Source organism: Ruditapes philippinarum, unplaced genomic scaffold, assembly GCF_026571515.1.
Source record: "Ruditapes philippinarum isolate M1 unplaced genomic scaffold, ASM2657151v2 ctg4138_1_1_1_1, whole genome shotgun sequence".
In the NCBI taxonomy this organism is placed as follows: Eukaryota; Metazoa; Mollusca; class Bivalvia; order Venerida; family Veneridae; genus Ruditapes; species Ruditapes philippinarum.
The window spans coordinates 4,042-22,687 of NW_026856694.1; the positions used below are offsets into that span (position 1 = coordinate 4,042).

The following is an 18,646-nucleotide window of genomic DNA, read 5'->3' on the forward strand; positions in this document are numbered from 1 at the left end:
CAATAGAGTTTTAACATTTTTGTGTCTTAAATAACAAAATGACCAATCAGGTTTCAATACAAAATAATGTAACATAGCAACATAGAATTTATAACAACAATCATCACCTGGATATTTTATCAGTCATAAGGTTTAACAACATGATAAGTACAGACAGCTTAATTGACCTTATCACCTATATATTATAAAACTTTTAGCACAGTTGATTGGACAAAGAGGAAAAGCCGTATTTTAATCTTCCAGTTACATAATTTTAAATTTGACATCTGTTATTGAAACATATACTATTTGTAACGTATTTTTGAAATTTCACAAGTTTTGTTTTGAAAATATGACCTTTTAGAAAATGATCATATATATAAATATTTGTGTTTAAAAGAAAATCATCATGCATATTTATTCCTTTTTTTTTTGTAAATGAATTTTATCATTTTTCGGCTGCACAACAATAGACTCAACCAAAACAAGCCGAACTATGTAGTTGCATGACCATGATTAGAAATAGCAAACCAAATGTAAGAGGTAAACCTATTGTAAAAATAATACAAGTAAAATGGTTTCCTGCGGGGAACATTTTTAATGATATAAAGATATTTCATTTAACTATTTTCAACATTGTTATGTGAGAGGGGAATAAATAAACGTTTGTATCAGGAATATAGTTGACACTAATCGATCAATATAGAAGAAAGTCTTTGGAAACTGACCGGAGAAGGTCGAACATAAAACAATTATTTCTTTTAAATAGGCCTACCATTTTATGAATAATTCCAAGCAAAAAAAAAATAAAAATAATCAAAAAAAAAAAAAAATAATAATAAACAAAGTAAACAATTTATTTTTTTGAATAATTTGCAATAGATATTAAAGGAATATTGATAACTTTCAAAAACATCAATTTTTTCACCTTAAACTGTTAAATAATGATAGAAAAATAGAAATATCACGTAACTGTGTTATGTACTTCATTTGATGTAATTCCCCAGAGCTAAAACGGTAACGTACCGGAAAACGGTGTTTAGCTAGGTTTTCGAAAAGGTCAAGTAACCAATCGTGTACGGTTTACAGATCACATGCTCCTCTATGTACCGAAAACAGGTCACGTGCTCCTCCATGCCTCAAAAGTAAAACGCGTACCAATACCCTGCGGTCTCCAGACCGCAGGGAACTATGACCACAGCAGATTTCGTACAGATAAAATAATTTTCAATCAAGATAGAAAATATATTAGATACTCTAGTTTGAATCATTTTTTTGTACTTATTGAAATTTGATTGTGTTCAATACATATTTCAAGCTTTTTATTACTTGATTTTAAAACCGGAATCAAATAAAGAGCACGCACTTCAATATCAAATGAACGTTGCTAGGGTTGTTTTTATCGTAAGATTTATCGTAAGTGAATTTTTTATCTTAAGATAAAATTTTAACTTACGAGTGTCTTTGTGAAAATGACTTAAGATTTAACTTACGATTATCTTAAGTCAAAAACTTAAGATAAATCGTAAGATTATGCAACACATCATCTACGTAAGTATACTGTACTGACAACTGTTCTACACATAGTTACCTCACAACACGTTGTTATATATTATATATATTGTATTTTATTTTGTTGCTGGAGTGAAAAATGCGTTGCTTTTGTCTAAAGAAACATCGATTGGATCTGAACTGTTTGTAATATGACGCTTTCATGACGACTGATGTTAAGGGTCAAAGAGTTTTTTTAGAAGATCTACGAGTTAGGCATTTAAGTAGTCTTGTTATCAGGTACACATAGTTTAAATCTTGATGATAATACTTTTTTCATCTGTCCTTTTGAAGATGAAAATTAGATGTATTAGTTAATTAGCTGCTAATACTTAGTAGAAATTTTCTTGATCTAACAATTACAGTTTTTACAGAAAAGTTAAGGATTCTATGTTGCTGTAAGATTGTAAATTGTTCTTTTTTCCATTTACTTAAAAAATATTCATTCTACTTTATGCGGTTAAAAACAGAAAACAACATTTTATGACTGCGGTTCAAAATGAGATACATTACTAACATTCTCAAAGAACTTTGAAAATCTAGTCCGAAATAGTTTTGTTTTAAATTTTTATCATATTTGCTTTAACCCAAACCGTCTTTATCACATTAACGAGCATTAAATTCGCCGATCGCTCAAAGAAGGCCTCTCTAAATAGTTTCGTCTGTATGATATATAATATGATCATATTAATTGGGCATAATTACGAACATGCAATTTCCGTGCAAAAATGTAGGTACACTGTGCTTTTAGAGAATCAAGTTAACTTTGAATGCTTTATTTCCCGTATTTCTCATGACCAAAGTTGCTTACCCACGGTGGATATACGTACTATGTACGCATGGGCATACTGCCTAGATGTATTCTGAAGTAAACTCTTGAAACTCTTGTAATAATATTTTGAAAAGGAATGAAACACGAAAAAAAAGATAAAATTATCTTGTTAGACTATAAGATAACTCACAACTGGACAACCTTTACAGATATTCATGTAATTCATGTTGTCATAGTTACTACCAGTTAGCGTACACTTATAACAGCCTGTAAAATTCGACAGTCATAAGCATTGTTTCTTTTTTAAATATCTTCACCAGCTAAAAAGTCTCCATTTGCCTCAATATCTACTGTTAGCATCACCGCCGCAAATCACAATAAGAACTTAATTTTGGTTAAGATACATTTTTTGTAGCAGTAAGACATTAAACGATTTGAATCAACGCTATGTGTTGAATTTTCTGGTGGAAGACAGTTGGCATACATAAAATTATATCAGAAAAATGTGTGCGCTGTAACACCGCACTTTGGGGTCAAACGCACTTTGGGGTTCGACCCCAAAGTGCGTAACGTACTTTGGGGTGCCACCCCAAAGTGCGTTACGCACTTTGGTGTCAAAGTTTGACCCCAAAGTGCGTTACACAGGTACATATGAATTTTTTGACATCAGACAAACGCCCGCACTTTGGGGTTATAAAATTCAATCAATAAGAACGAATTATAGTGATATTCTAAAATAATATCTTGTAGTTGATGCCAATCGTAAAACAAAGTAGGCTTAATGGATTAAGTTGGCTAACAATAGCAGACGATTGCTTATTTTAATTTGTTATATCTAATGGTTGCAATTAATTATAATTATATGTTTTATATTCAATTAATTGTCCCATAGGATATTGGCTTGAGAGATATATTGATATGCTTGATGTGTATTGTGTGTAATCATACATAAGATAACATATTCATGAACTAGCGATAATTGTAGAAATTGCATGTCATACGTATTTCCATCTAATTAAAATCCAGTCCCTTATACGATATGATCCTTTTCATGACTCATTAAAATCTGGATTTACTCTATTTCTAGTTATATTAAACGGAGGTAACCTTTCTTGATTACTTATAGTTTTTCTATGTTGTAGAAAAAAGACTTGCATTGAAAGGAATTCAGGCTGTGTCAAGCTGCCACTACGTACTAATACTGGAAAAAATGAGCCATTCAAGATCGCTTCCAAGATGGATGCAATATTATTAGAATTCACCATGCCTAACAAGATCATAAGTTTATAATTATTTAAATGAAATTCAAGTCCAATTATGGCAGGAATTATTTTCAATCACGTATATTTTGTAATTTTCGGGAAAAAAAACATATCGTCTCATTTTAAAATGGCAGCGGTTTTAGGTGGTTCATCAAACAGACACGTTTTCATTATTAGTTATAAAGATTGTTGACAGGTTATATGGCCCTATATAAACGCCTTTTTGTAAATATAACCCGAGCCGCTAGGCGAGGGTTATATTGCAAACAGCCGTTTATATATGGCCATATAACCTTTCAGCAATCTTTATAACGAATTTATAATACAGCAAGCATCATTTTTTAGAGAAAAAAGTAAGATTTATTTATGAATCGACAACAACCGTGTATATAAAATTATATAAACGTCACGATTATCCAATGAAAAGCGACGTTACAAACGTGCAGTATTATAATACCCAAAATAACATGTAAGATTATTTTGATTCACAGTATAAACTGCCCTGTGCTGTAAATTAACGTTTACATCTCAGTTTATTTTGCAATCTCAGGACGGCGTCCAAAATGGCCACAAATTGAAAGTATGTCGTTGCGGAAATATAAAAGTATATTTAAAAATCATGAAGATTTACGGGATGAAAACCAAAATTTACTATAAGGCATTAACTGATGTGCAAAAAGGCTTGATGTAACCGTCACGTAACTTTATTCAATTTATGTTAGTTTTATTTCTTAGTACTCACTTGTTACAAGTCATTTCGGTAGAAATTAAAATACACTGAGATGACATTATTTGCATTTTATTACACCCCATCATATTTAATATGGGGTTCAATATAGAACCAAAAGTTATCTACTAAATGACTGTCAGGATATTTTTCGAATTTGTAAGTAAAGTTATATAGTAGTTTGTAATATAGCCACAATAGATATTTAAAGTGGTAAAAGGAATAAAACACTTACCACTTAAACATCAAACACATATTTTTATTACTGCTACATCAGCATTTAAATGACACTTAGAAATATTGATGTATATATGTATCAACCGTCATCTTGAACTCAACCTCAAATATTTCAGTGTCGCAGATCGAAAATAAGTCAGTACTCAGAATTTAAGCAGAACTCAGTTGACATCTTCAGAACTCTAAAACCCAAAGTGCGTTGATATGTAGCATATCAACGCACTTTGGGGTCAATTTCTTGATTTTGACCCCAAAGTGCGTTTGACCCCAAAGTGCGCTGTGAAGTTTACCGCACTTTGGGGTCGGACCCCAAAGTGCGTTTGACCCCAAAGTGCGGTGTTACAGTGCGCCAATTTTTTAATCAAACTATACATGCGCATTGTTCAAATCCACTGTACTAAAGAACCTCCCCCCCCCCCCCCCTGTGTGATGCCATGCTCTTGTACGAGTATGCATTCCCTTAACCAGACTATCGACACAAAGTATTTTTGTCATATCTTTCTACTTTGTTTGTAACGGTAGAAATCAATTAGGTTACAATGAAAAGTTACTAAGAACAAACAAACATTATCATGTATGTGGCATTTTTTATGTATTTAATTACTGCAGTGGAGTTTCAATGTCATTTAACATGTTTAAAAACTCTCAAGAGTGTATAAAAATGTACAAAGGTGATCGCTTTCAAATTGTTTCGTGTTTGTCGAACATTTAAATGTTGAATAAAACGCCTTGGATATGAAATACCTCTTGATTATTTACTTTGAAAAAAAGATCACTTGTTTGTTTATTTTGCTTTATAACAGTTTTTTTCTGTTTGTTTGACTTATTTATGAGCTTGCGTAACATGTATTTATTTTCAATGATCTTTATTACGTCCAAGACCTCTTCATTATCGGTTGTCTTGAACTCCATGTCAGATACATATTGTAACATTAAGTGCTATCATTTTCTCATGAACTTGTCGGAAGTACTGCTGAACTTATGCATAGATAAGCAGGAAGTAAATGTGCCACTTACAATTATCGGTATATAAATTTTTGATTAAGTTTTATCAGTACTAGAAACAAGGTTCAAAACTAACAAACTAGATATATCAAAAGTAAATGATATTGAATACAATTTATAATAAATGTTTCACATTTCACCTGATGACATCACTGAACATTGGTCTTAAATAAACCATAACCACTGAACAAAGTATAATACATTCAGATGAACCATAACCACTGGAAAAACTATGATCAATTTAAATAAACCATAACCACTGATTAGAGTATAGTACATTTAATTCAACAATAACCATTTAATAAAGTATGATCCATTTCTATGAATCATAATGCTGAACAAAGTTTGATCTATATGAACCATAACCACTGAACAGGATGATATAATATTTGTATTAATGTCGTATATAACGAATGTTCTAGATTACTTTTAGAATTTAAAATAACGTGTTTAGTTTTTAACCCTGCGTACTCTATGCTATCACCTTTGTTACTATTTCGATAAATTGAAAATCATGAAATATGTCACATTACGGTTGTATAAATAATAGTAGAACATGTGACACCGAGATAAACCAATATTTGGACTATGTATACACTCTAATAACCTCAGTCGAAATAATACGGCAGCATGAACAAAGTGACATGTAAGCTCCTAAATTGTTTAACTATTAAAACATCTAATAATTTTCTTTGAAATATAGATCTAACATCAAAAATATAAAACATATATTATAGAATAGTAATAAACCTCAGTATTAATGTTTAAAAGGCTAAATATTGTGTTTCTCTATGATGGATGATTTCATTTCTAAACTAGGAGAATATTGATCCAAGAACGTTTTAATGTTTTTATTTATCTGTGAAGATACTTTTTTACGACATTTTTCATGATAACCGATCGCTAAGATAGGTGACAGTCTTTTTAACTTAGTATATTTACTATCTTCCACATTTATTTAGTGTTTTATGTACCTATGTCGACAATAAATAAATATGGAGTTGACTTGCACATTTGAATAAGCATTCGTAAATTTTATGTACAGTATGTATATTAGATATATATTTTTTCAGTATTTATACATATGTCACAATGCTGTTGTAAACTATAAATACATACCAATTTTCATTAGTTTTGTTTTCAAGTCGTATCCCTGGTTCTCAGCTTTTATATTGCTGTTACTCGAGCCAGCAACCAAAAGTATGATTCACGTAGAGACTCATGTGACCGGATATGTGAAAGTGACATGTACAATGTGAAAATATGTGGTACAGATGGAATACTATACGGTAATATATGTTATGATGATATATGTTGTATACGGTATAGGAGGAAACTTTTTTGAAGCCGTGTTTATCAGATCGAATATACAACACGACTAAAAAAGTTCATTGAGTATATCACACGGATGATAAATTCGCTCGAAAATGACACGCGTCATCATCATCATCATCATCATCATCATCGTCAACGATTCTTATCAACATGCTACCAGCCCCTGATCAGAACTTTCATCATTATCACGATCAACAAGAAACATTATCACCACCATCATCGTCATTACTACTTCATCATTTCTGCTTCTTTCATCATCATCATCATCATCATCGAAACTAGCAACTGATCAACACTATCATTATAATCACCATCACCACTGTCATTTTGACGTGCATCGTAATCAACAAGAAACAAACAAAACAGCTTACTATGTTTATAATAGGTGAATGTGACGATGCTAATCAACTGGATGTTGTTGTTGACGGTCATCGTAATAATAATGTTTTCTTGATGATTATGATCGTGATGCTGGTTGTGATGATGAGAAGGATTGTGTTGTTACTGGTTGTGACCATAATGATATTGACCGCCATTGACCGCGAATCTAGTCGGCATGATGATAGTGACCGCGAATCTGGTCGACATGATGATAGTGACCGCGAATCTGGTCGACATGATGATAGTGACCGCGAATCTGGTCGACATGATGATAGTGACCGCGAATCTGGTCGACATGATGATAGTGACCGCGAATCTGGTCGGCATGATGATGATCATACCATGATACGGTTGTTTCACTTGTTTGTTAAGATAATGATGACAACAACGGTGCTACTGACTATAAAATTATGATGGTGATGATTGGCTTGCTACAGTGGAAGATCTTGATGATGATAGGCATACTTTTCGTGATAATGATGATGACTATCACGATAATAAATTATATATATATGATAATAATGAGTAGGTAATGGTAGTCATGATGATGATGAGGACGATGGTGATGACCGGGAAATTAAATATATTGGCCCTGATGATGTAGTTGTCTTGCTGCTTCTTCTCATGATGATGATGATGAGGATGATGATCGTCTTAATGAATAAATTTTTGGTATTAATTATTTTGTTGATGGTGGTGGTGATGATGTTTTGTCTTTAAGTTCCATCATTGTTTATAACAATGTGACATAGACGATTATCTTTTGACTAATGTATCACACAAGACAGGTATATCACTAGTTCTAGGCCAAGTGATTAAGGTCGTTGACTTCAAACCACTTGACCGTCACCGCTAAAGTTTCATATCGCGACATGGACTTTGAGGAAGCTTTACTTCGAGCAAGCTAACGGAACGTCTGTGGTTCTACTCAAGTGTTAGTTCGTGCCTAAAATAACGCACGGAAGCGCACCTGAAGTATTCCTCCACCAGTTAAGCTGAAGAGTCGCCATATGATCTATACTGTGTTGGTACGACGTATTTCCTTCCCAACCCCCACCAATTTTGTACAAATTCCCGATATTTCCTAGACACTTTGGATAAAAAACATTTTGAAGCCAGTTGTTAGTTTGTTAATTATTGTTGGCTATATATTTTTACACACCTCCTCTATTGTTTGTGACAGGTCTATATTTTTCGGATAGACCTGTTTAAACAAAATAGAGTCCGTTATGAGGTCTATTTTTTGCACGTGCACAGGTCTGTTCTAGTCAGACAGACCCGGTCATGAAATACACGTGAAAAAATAGACCTGCCTATGCGCAGACAAAGAAAACATAAAATGCAATCAAAAATTAAAACCCTTTTAACTAAGCAATTATTCAAGCATCCCTATATTAAATCTTTGAATAAAAATAATGGATATCATATCAAAGTTAGGGCACATTTAACATTTATTTAATAATCGCGTCATTTTTTAAAGTAATATTAATTGTCATTAAGTTCGTAATATAACAAAATGGACGGTACAAGTTCATATTTATGAAACTATATAGCAGAAATCACAGCATACTCATTACGATTTAAAAATGTGAATAAAGTTATAAGTGATTTAGTTTAAAACATTTTATGATGAACGATCATATTTTATTCTAGAACACTTTATAATCTGCTACATAAAAATAGTTTCGGTTCATGTATCTCACATTTGCCAACAAAATACATATTTAAGTCTTTCGTGGTCTGCTGGGTATCCACACATTGCCCTTCGGACAGTTGCCCCCTCGGAAGTTTGCCCCCCTTTTGCAGTGGCTGTCATTTGCCCCCTCATATCTTTGGAAGGGGCGGTCATTTGCCTCCTCCCTGTTTTAAAAAAAATGCTTTATTGTTGAATTGTGTGCTACCATAATTCATCGCCTATTGTCGAAATTTCATTGTGCTTAAATGCACAAAAACTCTCGCGCAAATTTGTGAAAGTCAAAACAGCATCCATAAATAAATGAAACTAAAATGTTTCCATTGGCATACAAAAAATCTATACACGAGATGACAAGAGACAAATCACAACGGCAAAAAGGGGGCAAACGTCCCGGGGGCAACTGTCTGGGAGGCAAATGTCCTAGAATCTGCATTGTCTGATACGAAATACTATCAACATAATTATTCATTCCTTAACACACCTTCTATGACAGATCTATTCACTTTATTATTGGCAAATTGCACATTTAGCTTTTTTGATTTTTGATTTTAAAGGGGACAGCAAATTTAAATGCAAAATATATCTTGTATTTAAGCAGAACGTTGATAAAAGCTTACCTGTATATGCTTTGTGTTAAAAATAATATTTGTGCATTTCATCAAATGCTTCGGATCAGCCATTGCTCAAGCCAATACAGTTTTAACGGTGTGTAAGTTGGATATCGGCCTCGTACATCGATCTTTCTGTTTAGGAAAGACCTGGTCACGAATTTCATGAAACACCTCGAGCGCTACGCGCTCTCGGTGTCACATGAAATTCGTGAACAGGTCTTTCCTAAATAGAAAGACCTCGTACTCGGTCGATATCCTATACAAGAGGATGAACGTTTTTTTAGCAGAAAACGTAGGTGGTACATAAACGGGATGATTAGCTGTTGTTTTTCTTACATAAACCGGTGCATTTTCTTTACTTTAATATTTCATTAAAATGATCAGATTATACAGTAATTGTACTTCTTTGTTAAGTATCAATGTGGTGTGTAGTGGATTATACTTTAGGTAGGATATCTTTATTTTAGACTCCATGTGCACATATGATAGAGCACTTTGTATAGCCGAGAAAAGAGGTGACACGTTGAATATATACAGCTATGGAGACTGTATAAATTTAAACAGCACGTGTGACGTGGTGAACGATCCAAATATCAAATGTGTAAGCAATGATGTAAATAAGATTTGTGCTTCGAACAATTTAACTTATGGTAAGTTTTAAAGGGTATTAAACTATATCTTATCAAATGTTTTCATAAAATCTTATAAACATTAAAGTTATGTTGTTTCCATAATTACATGGTCAATTCTTGAAGCAGCTGCTGTTATATAGAATGTTCTGTGCATTTATCGCTTGCTCTTTAGGAAATTAATAAGCGAATTTATATTGTACAATTTTTCAAAATTCAAACAATATTTTTAGCAGATATAAAGCTTTATACCCTTTTATGAATGCAGGGAATAATCTCTTTGTAATATGATAAACAAGAACATTTTACAGCTTTTATGACTATATGTTTAAACATTACTCATACTGGGTGGGCGACATCCGTTTACGGTATCTTTGTTTCACCACAAATTGGTATTTTGCTATTTTTTCAGTATATTTTTTCTGTCATTATCCAATATCAGAACTTACCAATACAACGTGGCTCTTTTTCCCGTTATGATTGCACACATTTTTCAATGCGATAACATTGTGCCTAAGTGGAAAAGAACAAGAGATTTGATCAATTGTTTATTAACTGCATTGAACATTATCTACATAAATGAATCAAACATTTATGGGCGCTTCCGCAATTATACTGTAAAGCAAAAATCACGTGATCACCCATCCTGTTATACTGCATCAATTTTATGTAGATTTTTCAGCAGAATTTCAAGTTCAACGTTTATTGCATAAATAAATACCTGCATGGCTTAAGAGAAAAACAAAATGAGGAAGAAGCGTTAAAGAACAAAGACCATAAACCTGTATTTAAGATTAAAGATGTTTCGGGAGTTTTTATATGGACATGTAGGCAAAACTTAGAATTTCTTTATAAGATAGCTAATACAAATAACTCTTTTAATTGTGATGACAGTACACAATATTATGCAATTCTATGAATTATTCCTGATACAATTTTTCTGTTTGAATAAAGGGACTTAGATTCTTTAAAAAAACATGCCATTTTAAAAAAGTCCAATTCAGGGGCAGATAACTCAAAAACGAAAAAGTGACATTATAATTTTTTTGCTTGAAATATTTCAGTCATCATATTCTAACAACATGCCTAATTCAAAGAAAAAACTATTAAGCAGTTTTAATTCTTCCTACATGTATAATATTATGTCAATATGGAAACTCCCTCAAGGGTGGCGGAATTATCTACAGTTATACTTTTTTGTTGTGAAAGCTAATATAACTTCCCATTTATATCAATAAGGTACAGAAATGTTTCCTTAATGCCTAAATACTTAATCTTTACTACTTATTTTATTATTTACATACCTTTTAAGCAATTATGCCTACATGACACAAGCTAATGGTCACCCCACTACGCGGTATACATATAACAATACAGTCACGATATGGACTAGACAATCCATTTATGGCTGGTTCTCCTATCTCTACATGGCCTCCAGATCTTAAAGTGAATTGGTCTATAAAGGAAGATCTGCTATACAACCAATTTACGTTGATCAGTAAATTTATTTTTATATTGTCAACAATATCCTTGCGCAAGTGCAGTGGTTATTGGACAAATTGCCACAAGTTTCATCATTAGAATAAAAAAATATTTCTGGGAAATGTCCCTTCTCATTTTGTATACGAATCAAATAGTACCATTTAACGTTGAATTTGTCTTATGCTTAACTTTAATTCTCGTGAGAATCATAATGTAAACTGTAGAATTTTCTAAGTTCAAATGTACTTGCGTCGCCTTGGCCAATTTGTTGTTTATCCGAGCAAACTGTCTTCTTACGTCTGTATAGAAAAACTCGTACTGTATCCATTTACAGTAAATATATTTTACATTCATTCAAGTTCTATTAAATAGAAAATTAATAGAAAATATTGCGCAAATCTTTTAGTTTAATTAATATCATTTTACAATTCAGTAACATATATGTATATATAAATTATATAGTAGGCTACCTAACACATTCTATAATTGACTGTTATATAGTAGGCGTGTAAGATGTCTGTAAAAACTCAGGGATTTCATAAAGTTCGTAGAGAATGTATGGAGAATGTGTCGCACTTGTTGACTTATTAGTATACATCTTAAAATTATTAAAGAGCTACACTATTTTAGTCAACACATAACCTACTTTACATGAATCAAATTATTACTTTTACTCGGTCTTATAACGTTTGAAATGATTGAACGCCAAATTTTGGTTTTCAGACAGTATATGTGAATTTATGGTTTCTAAGTGTCGCCACCACACGCATGTACCTGTACGTGTATTGCACACCGGCGCATGCGTGTATGATCTGAGCACAGCAACAAAGGTATATGCCATTATTTCTTACTATATAAATAGTTTTTCTTTACAAACTTAACTCACCTGTTTTTATAATCTTTATATACACTTATCATCCTTTTTTATTTGCGAAATCACGTGACGTATATTTTTATCATATACTTTTAGCACAACGCAATTACTATGAATTGCGGAGAATTACTATTGATTTCAACCGGAAACATTGCTTTATTGCTCTTTGAAAAAAATATTTCATGTCTAATAAAAACATAGTTACAAGAATCACAGTAAAAGCTCTCTGTTGATTATTGAGTCGTGACATGATATCTGTGATATAAAATTGGTCAGGTAATTAAATGCTGTCACGTATTATGGAACAAAAAAACTTTCAGAATATTTTACATATTGAACTATTTTGGACATTTTACGTTAACATTCTGCTTTGAATAGGGATTTTTACATTTCTTTGGTGAAAATTTACAGCTGGATTGCTCCCAGTATGCAATAGATAACTCTGTGGGATTGGCGCTAGAGAACGGAACTATGCCTCACTTAAACTATCATTGTCCCCCTCACACTGCAAACCACAGTTCTACTATATGCTTGTTGAATGGTCGCACATCTTATGATGCTTGCCACTATTGTCAGCAACTTTCTAAAGAAGGAATTGTCAGTATGTATAATTTATATAAAATACCATTAGAAAATAAACAGGTGTGATTTATTGTTGTAAGACGTCACTTTTAACTAAATATACATTGTAAACCGTAAAGCACACCTGCATAAAAATAAACATTAAAATACATTACCCATGTTATACAATTTAATATGATATGCATAAAAACTGTTTTATGGCTAAATATATAATTCATATTATCTATGTTACTCGTATTTCAGCAAGTACAAATTTGGTCACTTATATCCAGCATACAGGGAAATGCCAGCACAATATGCTTGTCGGATAACTCCGATATTCTTGTATCCATTGTTGAAATAAAATATTCCATGATTATATTATTAAGCGTTTGTTTCATTTTGAAACTTAGTTTTAGCTGGGACCGAAAATATACAGCTTTTGTCCCAGGGACGAAATAATACATTGTTAAATAGTTGGTTATGTAATGTAAAAACGTTATTAGATGACTTTGGTTTTTCTTTCCTGTGGAATTGTGATAGAATATCTGAAATGAATGTTAAATTAATTATTCAAAGAATCCATGATCAATATTTACAACAATGGTTATCTGAATTAGACTCATCTTCTAAATTAGATTATTATAGAGAATTTAAGTTTAACTTTATTCAAGCTAGTTATTTAAATACTGTTAATGTCGAGGCACATATGAAAACACTAGCGAGATTTAGATGTTCATCACACAACTTAGAGATTGAAGAAGTTAGTAGAAGCGAAAGATTATGTCGAAGATGTAATATGAATCAAGTTGAATCAGAGTATCATTTTTTGTTAATATGTCCTTTTTATAGAGAATTACGTTTAACTCTTTTAGATAATTATTATTACACATGGCCTTATATGAATAAATTCAATAAGCTTATGTCAACACCCAAAAGATCTGTTAAAGTAAAACTTGCAAAGTTTGTCTATCTGGCTTTAAAGAAGAGAAACGAGAGTGTTGTTGTATAATAAAATATGTATTTCTTTAAACTATTTTTCATATTTATGCTGTATATGATTAGATATGTTAAATATGCCATGACTTGTGTTGTATGTGTTTATGTGTACCTAAAACTGCCCATCTTTTGTTAAAACATGAAAATGAAATGAATTATATATTTTCATACTTTTCAATATTATATTACTTTTGTTAATCTAACCGCCAATTATGTGTGGCGAAAAACATGTATATATGTTTATGATAATAAATACTTTGACTTGTCCCAGGTTTTAGTCGCCATAATGTATCACTACCTAATAATTTTCATCAAAGGTTTCAATGCTGTGTTGAATAACGTTTGGGAATTATTTTTATTCGAGTCCTTAAAGGCACGCTACTTCAGAAATGAATACATTTTTATGCTTTAGAAAAGGCTGAGTTTTATAACAGTTCAAAATGGTTAACCATCAGAGAATTTTAGATGTTAATCGCCTGAAGAAAAAAGCGCTGAATGTGAAATTATTTGTCATATAAAGAGATATAATTTGACTTCCATTCAAAATATTAAATCACTATATTTTTACTTATTGTCAAATAGAAACAGAACCAGGGCTGATTCAGGTAAAGGACCTATGAGCAACTTTTTAGAAGATAAAACAGGACAACAAAAGTGAAAATGCTTTTGAAAAATGAAATTTAAAGCATTTATTTTATACTTATAAATGAAATATTGATGAAAAGAAATACATATTTTCATTTTCCGTATTTTCACTGTAAAAATATTTTCACAGCAGTGAAACTAATTTTCCGTATTTCACTGTTGTCTTGCCGGACAACTTTCTGCTATAATATTGTACAGCCAATGTACAAAATTTAAGCGAAAGTCATTCAAATTCTGATGTCAAAGAAGAGAAAATGTATATAATTAACATAAACTTCAAGTTTTTTTCTACAAATACAGGATTTATTTTCATCTTGTGGTATGAAAACTATGATTTTTCACTCGTGACTACCGCCACTCATGAAATATTTATTTTCATACCACTCGATGAAAATAAATACATTGTACTGTATTTATAGAAAAAACCTGAATATCCTCTAGATTTATTATATACCTATAAATGAAATATTGAGAAATATTGATGATATAAAATGAGTATTCTCATATTTCATATTTTTACTGTAAAAACATTTTTTTCACTATATATATTCCGTATTCATTTTGGTATCATGTCGTTTTTCTTTTCTTCTAAATTCAGTCAAAACACAAACTTTAAGGGGGTCTTTCAAATTGTAATGTCAAAAAAGATGTATATATTAAACAAAAATTTCAAGATTTTTCTATCAAATACAAAATTTCTTTTCATCTTGTGGTATGAAAATTATCATATTCCATGAAATGTTTATTGTAATACCACTCGATGAAAAAAATCCTGAATTTATAGGAAAATACACGCTTAAATATCCTCTATTAATGGATCATAATGGGTCTTTAATGATATACTTTTGTTCTACTGTCGGCATTCAAAAAGCGGGACGTTGTGTTTAACGTGACGTCATTTCCGGAAACAACATTACAACGTTTTGAATTGCTATATTATATAGATAATTTGTCGAAAATGGATCAAAAATATAAAAGGTAACCTTTATCACACATATATATTTCTTTCACTTTTTTATATAAGTAAATTTTATAAGATGTAAGATTTATTTGGATTAGAGACACACTGTATTGGTTATCTTAATTTAAATCTACTGTAGCTCTTAAATTTTCGTAATTCTAACAAAATATTTTACATGTGCAAACTAACGCCATAATTATATTGAATTGTTTACGGTGAGATAAACTATTAACTTACAATAGAAAAACAGTTTTTGAGAACAGAACAGTACAGAATACTTATTTTTTTTTCGGACATAAGTAATAGATCTACTAGTTTAGTCTTAAATTTAATGAAGAACTTTCATTTATAAGATTACTGCAGTAAGTTAATATTAATTCATACAATAAGAATTTATTAAAATGTGTGAAGCTTTTAGTTTAACTAACTTATAACAGAATACAGTAAGTCTTATCTTTATAGCACAAATAATAAAGCATTGTATTTCTTACATATAAGAATAAAATGATATTCATCTTCAATGTCTATGCTGTAACTGAACAGAGAGCTAATTCAAACAATAGACTTTTGATATATGAATTGATAAAACAAACTTGATATAAAAAATCATAGTTGTAATAATGAAGAATTGAAAAAATTAACACATTTATAAATTGTTAAACAAAAACTGTAGAATAATATGGTATATGGAATAGTTCATTGTAGATCTAAATCTAGAAAGAAAAGTTGGTAACAGGTTTTTGTTTATTAACGGCCATTTTGAAATTATAGTTTTAGGATGTTTTTTTAAAAATTCGTTCTTTTTTTTGTAAAAATGACATGATGAGTCAGTTAATTATTTTTATCAGTAATTATTCAATTTTTCATACGAACTTTTGTGACCTTTCTATTCGCTTTGAAAGGAAAAACATTTCATTTTTTATTTTTCTTTTATTTTTTAATATGTCAACAATATTCTTGGTTTTATTGCAGTAGTTATCGAACAAAATTGCCAGAAGTTCCATCATTAGATTTTAAAAGGATGTAATAATTTAATATTTTATCACATACATATGCCGCTTTTACAAATTCTTTAAAACGAAATTGAGTATACGTATTTTAACGTGACGTCATTGAAGTTATATCGACATAGCGTAAAGACGCGCTAAATATCAGCGTTACACTATACTGTCAGTATGCGCGTCAATAAAAATGTAATTAATTTTCACTGTAAATAGTCCTTGATAAACATAATTATTTTATTCGTGTAGTTTCATTATTAAATTCATTGCCAGAGGCTTGCATAGAGTAAAATATATTTTTTTCAACTCGTTTAATATATTCAGTATTGAACCTATCGTCATTCAATATTCTATATCTCTCGGGGACGTCCCTTCTCATTTTGTCAACCACCACTCTATTTAGGTCTCCGTTTTACTTCTGTCTAAAAAAATAATTCATTATTATCTATATTCTTATTTTATATTATAAGTAAACCACATGATTTGATTTTTGTCTTCTTTTTGTTCCAGGCCGAGATAAAATGAGTGTAGATGTGGCAAAAAATGAAAATTTACAGAATTACAGACTGGTAGACCTTATCGGAAAATCAACGTTCGCAGACTTGAGTAACTTGGAAATTGGAAATCGTTCACAGCAACAAAATGAAAGTCTTAAACAAAAGCACAAGAAGCACGAAAACCCCCGACACCTTAATTGTTCAAAATTAGAAGATTTACTATTAGCGGAGACGGGCGTTAATTTAGATAAAGGTAGTTGTACAGATATCACCCCGAGAGATGTAAATAATAATAAAAGTACTGGTGACTACAATTATCAAAATAAAGACGAATTGATACCAATAGACGACATGCCAGATTTCACTTGGCTCACAAAGGACTTTAAATTTACTGACATAACTAACACATTTGGTGCTGAAGGCAATGTTGCAGAATCTTTTAGCGCAGTTGCAGACAAGGAACCAGGACTCAGCCAGAGGAAGGAACTATCCAAACATTCTCTTGCTTTGTATGACACTGAAAAATGCATCCAAGATGATAGACTTGCGATAGAACAAGAAATACAAGATAAATACGCTGAAATTGATGTTTTGATATGTAAAATCAAAGCAAAACGACAGCGGTCAAGACGTAGACGGAAGTACCAATTACGAAAATATGATAATATAAACATGGACGACAGTGAAGAATGGCTGTCCCCATACGTCAACATTTGTCCAATCAAAAGAAGCAAACGGTGTGCACAGCCAATAAGAAATGCTGTCCTTGTGAGATCAGCGATGCGTAAAGCATGCAAAGGTTTGCTCGGATCTTGTTGCGGAAAAGGATGTTGGGCGTCATGGAAATGGGTCAACCTAAGAGGTGTTATATCTGATTACGAGTGAGAAGAGACTTCTTTATTCAACATAACTTTATTTTTTATAACTTAATACAGCTTAATATTTTACAACATTGACCAGCTTAAGGTGTATAGTTAACGAAATTGTTTCCATATCTAAGTTAAAAAGCTTTATTCCAGGAAAGAAATGCGTTCATATGTAGCATGTGAGAAATACTTTTATCAAATAAAAAAATTGTACTTTAGTCAACCTTTGTTGTGAACTGTTTTGATAAACATGGAAATATCGTTGCTACGTATTCTTTCAAATTAATTCAAAAGCAGCCATAACTCACATGGACACTTATTTTGAACTAAAAAATTTCCCAGATTGTATCTAACTGTCTGAGAAAGTCCAATACATTTGTTTTGATTTGGAATCTATAGAAGCTAATTAAATTGTCATGTTTGAACTCATATCATTGCATGTTGATGTATTTACTGTATCGTATGACGAACATAACATATAAAGCAATAAGCTTGTATATATCAAAATGCTTTCCTTTGTTTTCCGGTAAAGCATGTAAAGAGCTTAAACATGCAATAACTAACATTCTAACACA

At 31.3% G+C, this 18,646-nt stretch overlaps 2 protein-coding genes across 2 annotated transcripts; both read left to right on the forward strand.

The window, feature by feature from the left end:
* The first annotated feature begins 6,038 nt into the window (after window positions 1–6,038).
* LOC132747391 (ovomucoid-like) lies at window positions 6,039–13,486 on the forward strand. Its single transcript, XM_060736763.1, has 6 exons — window positions 6,039–6,179; window positions 6,679–6,822; window positions 10,024–10,206; window positions 12,391–12,497; window positions 12,953–13,142; window positions 13,367–13,486. Exons 1-6 carry the CDS (start codon window positions 6,164–6,166, stop codon window positions 13,432–13,434), a joined length of 708 nt encoding a protein of 235 aa, XP_060592746.1. The 5' UTR covers window positions 6,039–6,163; the 3' UTR covers window positions 13,435–13,486.
* A 2,130-nt stretch (window positions 13,487–15,616) lies between these two features.
* On the forward strand, window positions 15,617–18,289 carry LOC132747388 (uncharacterized). The gene is made up of 2 exons (XM_060736759.1): window positions 15,617–15,724; window positions 17,219–18,289. The coding sequence occupies exon 2, from the start codon at window positions 17,230–17,232 to the stop codon at window positions 18,088–18,090; it is 861 nt and encodes a 286-aa protein (XP_060592742.1). The 5' UTR covers window positions 15,617–15,724; window positions 17,219–17,229; the 3' UTR covers window positions 18,091–18,289.
* The last annotated feature ends 357 nt before the right edge of the window (window positions 18,290–18,646 follow it).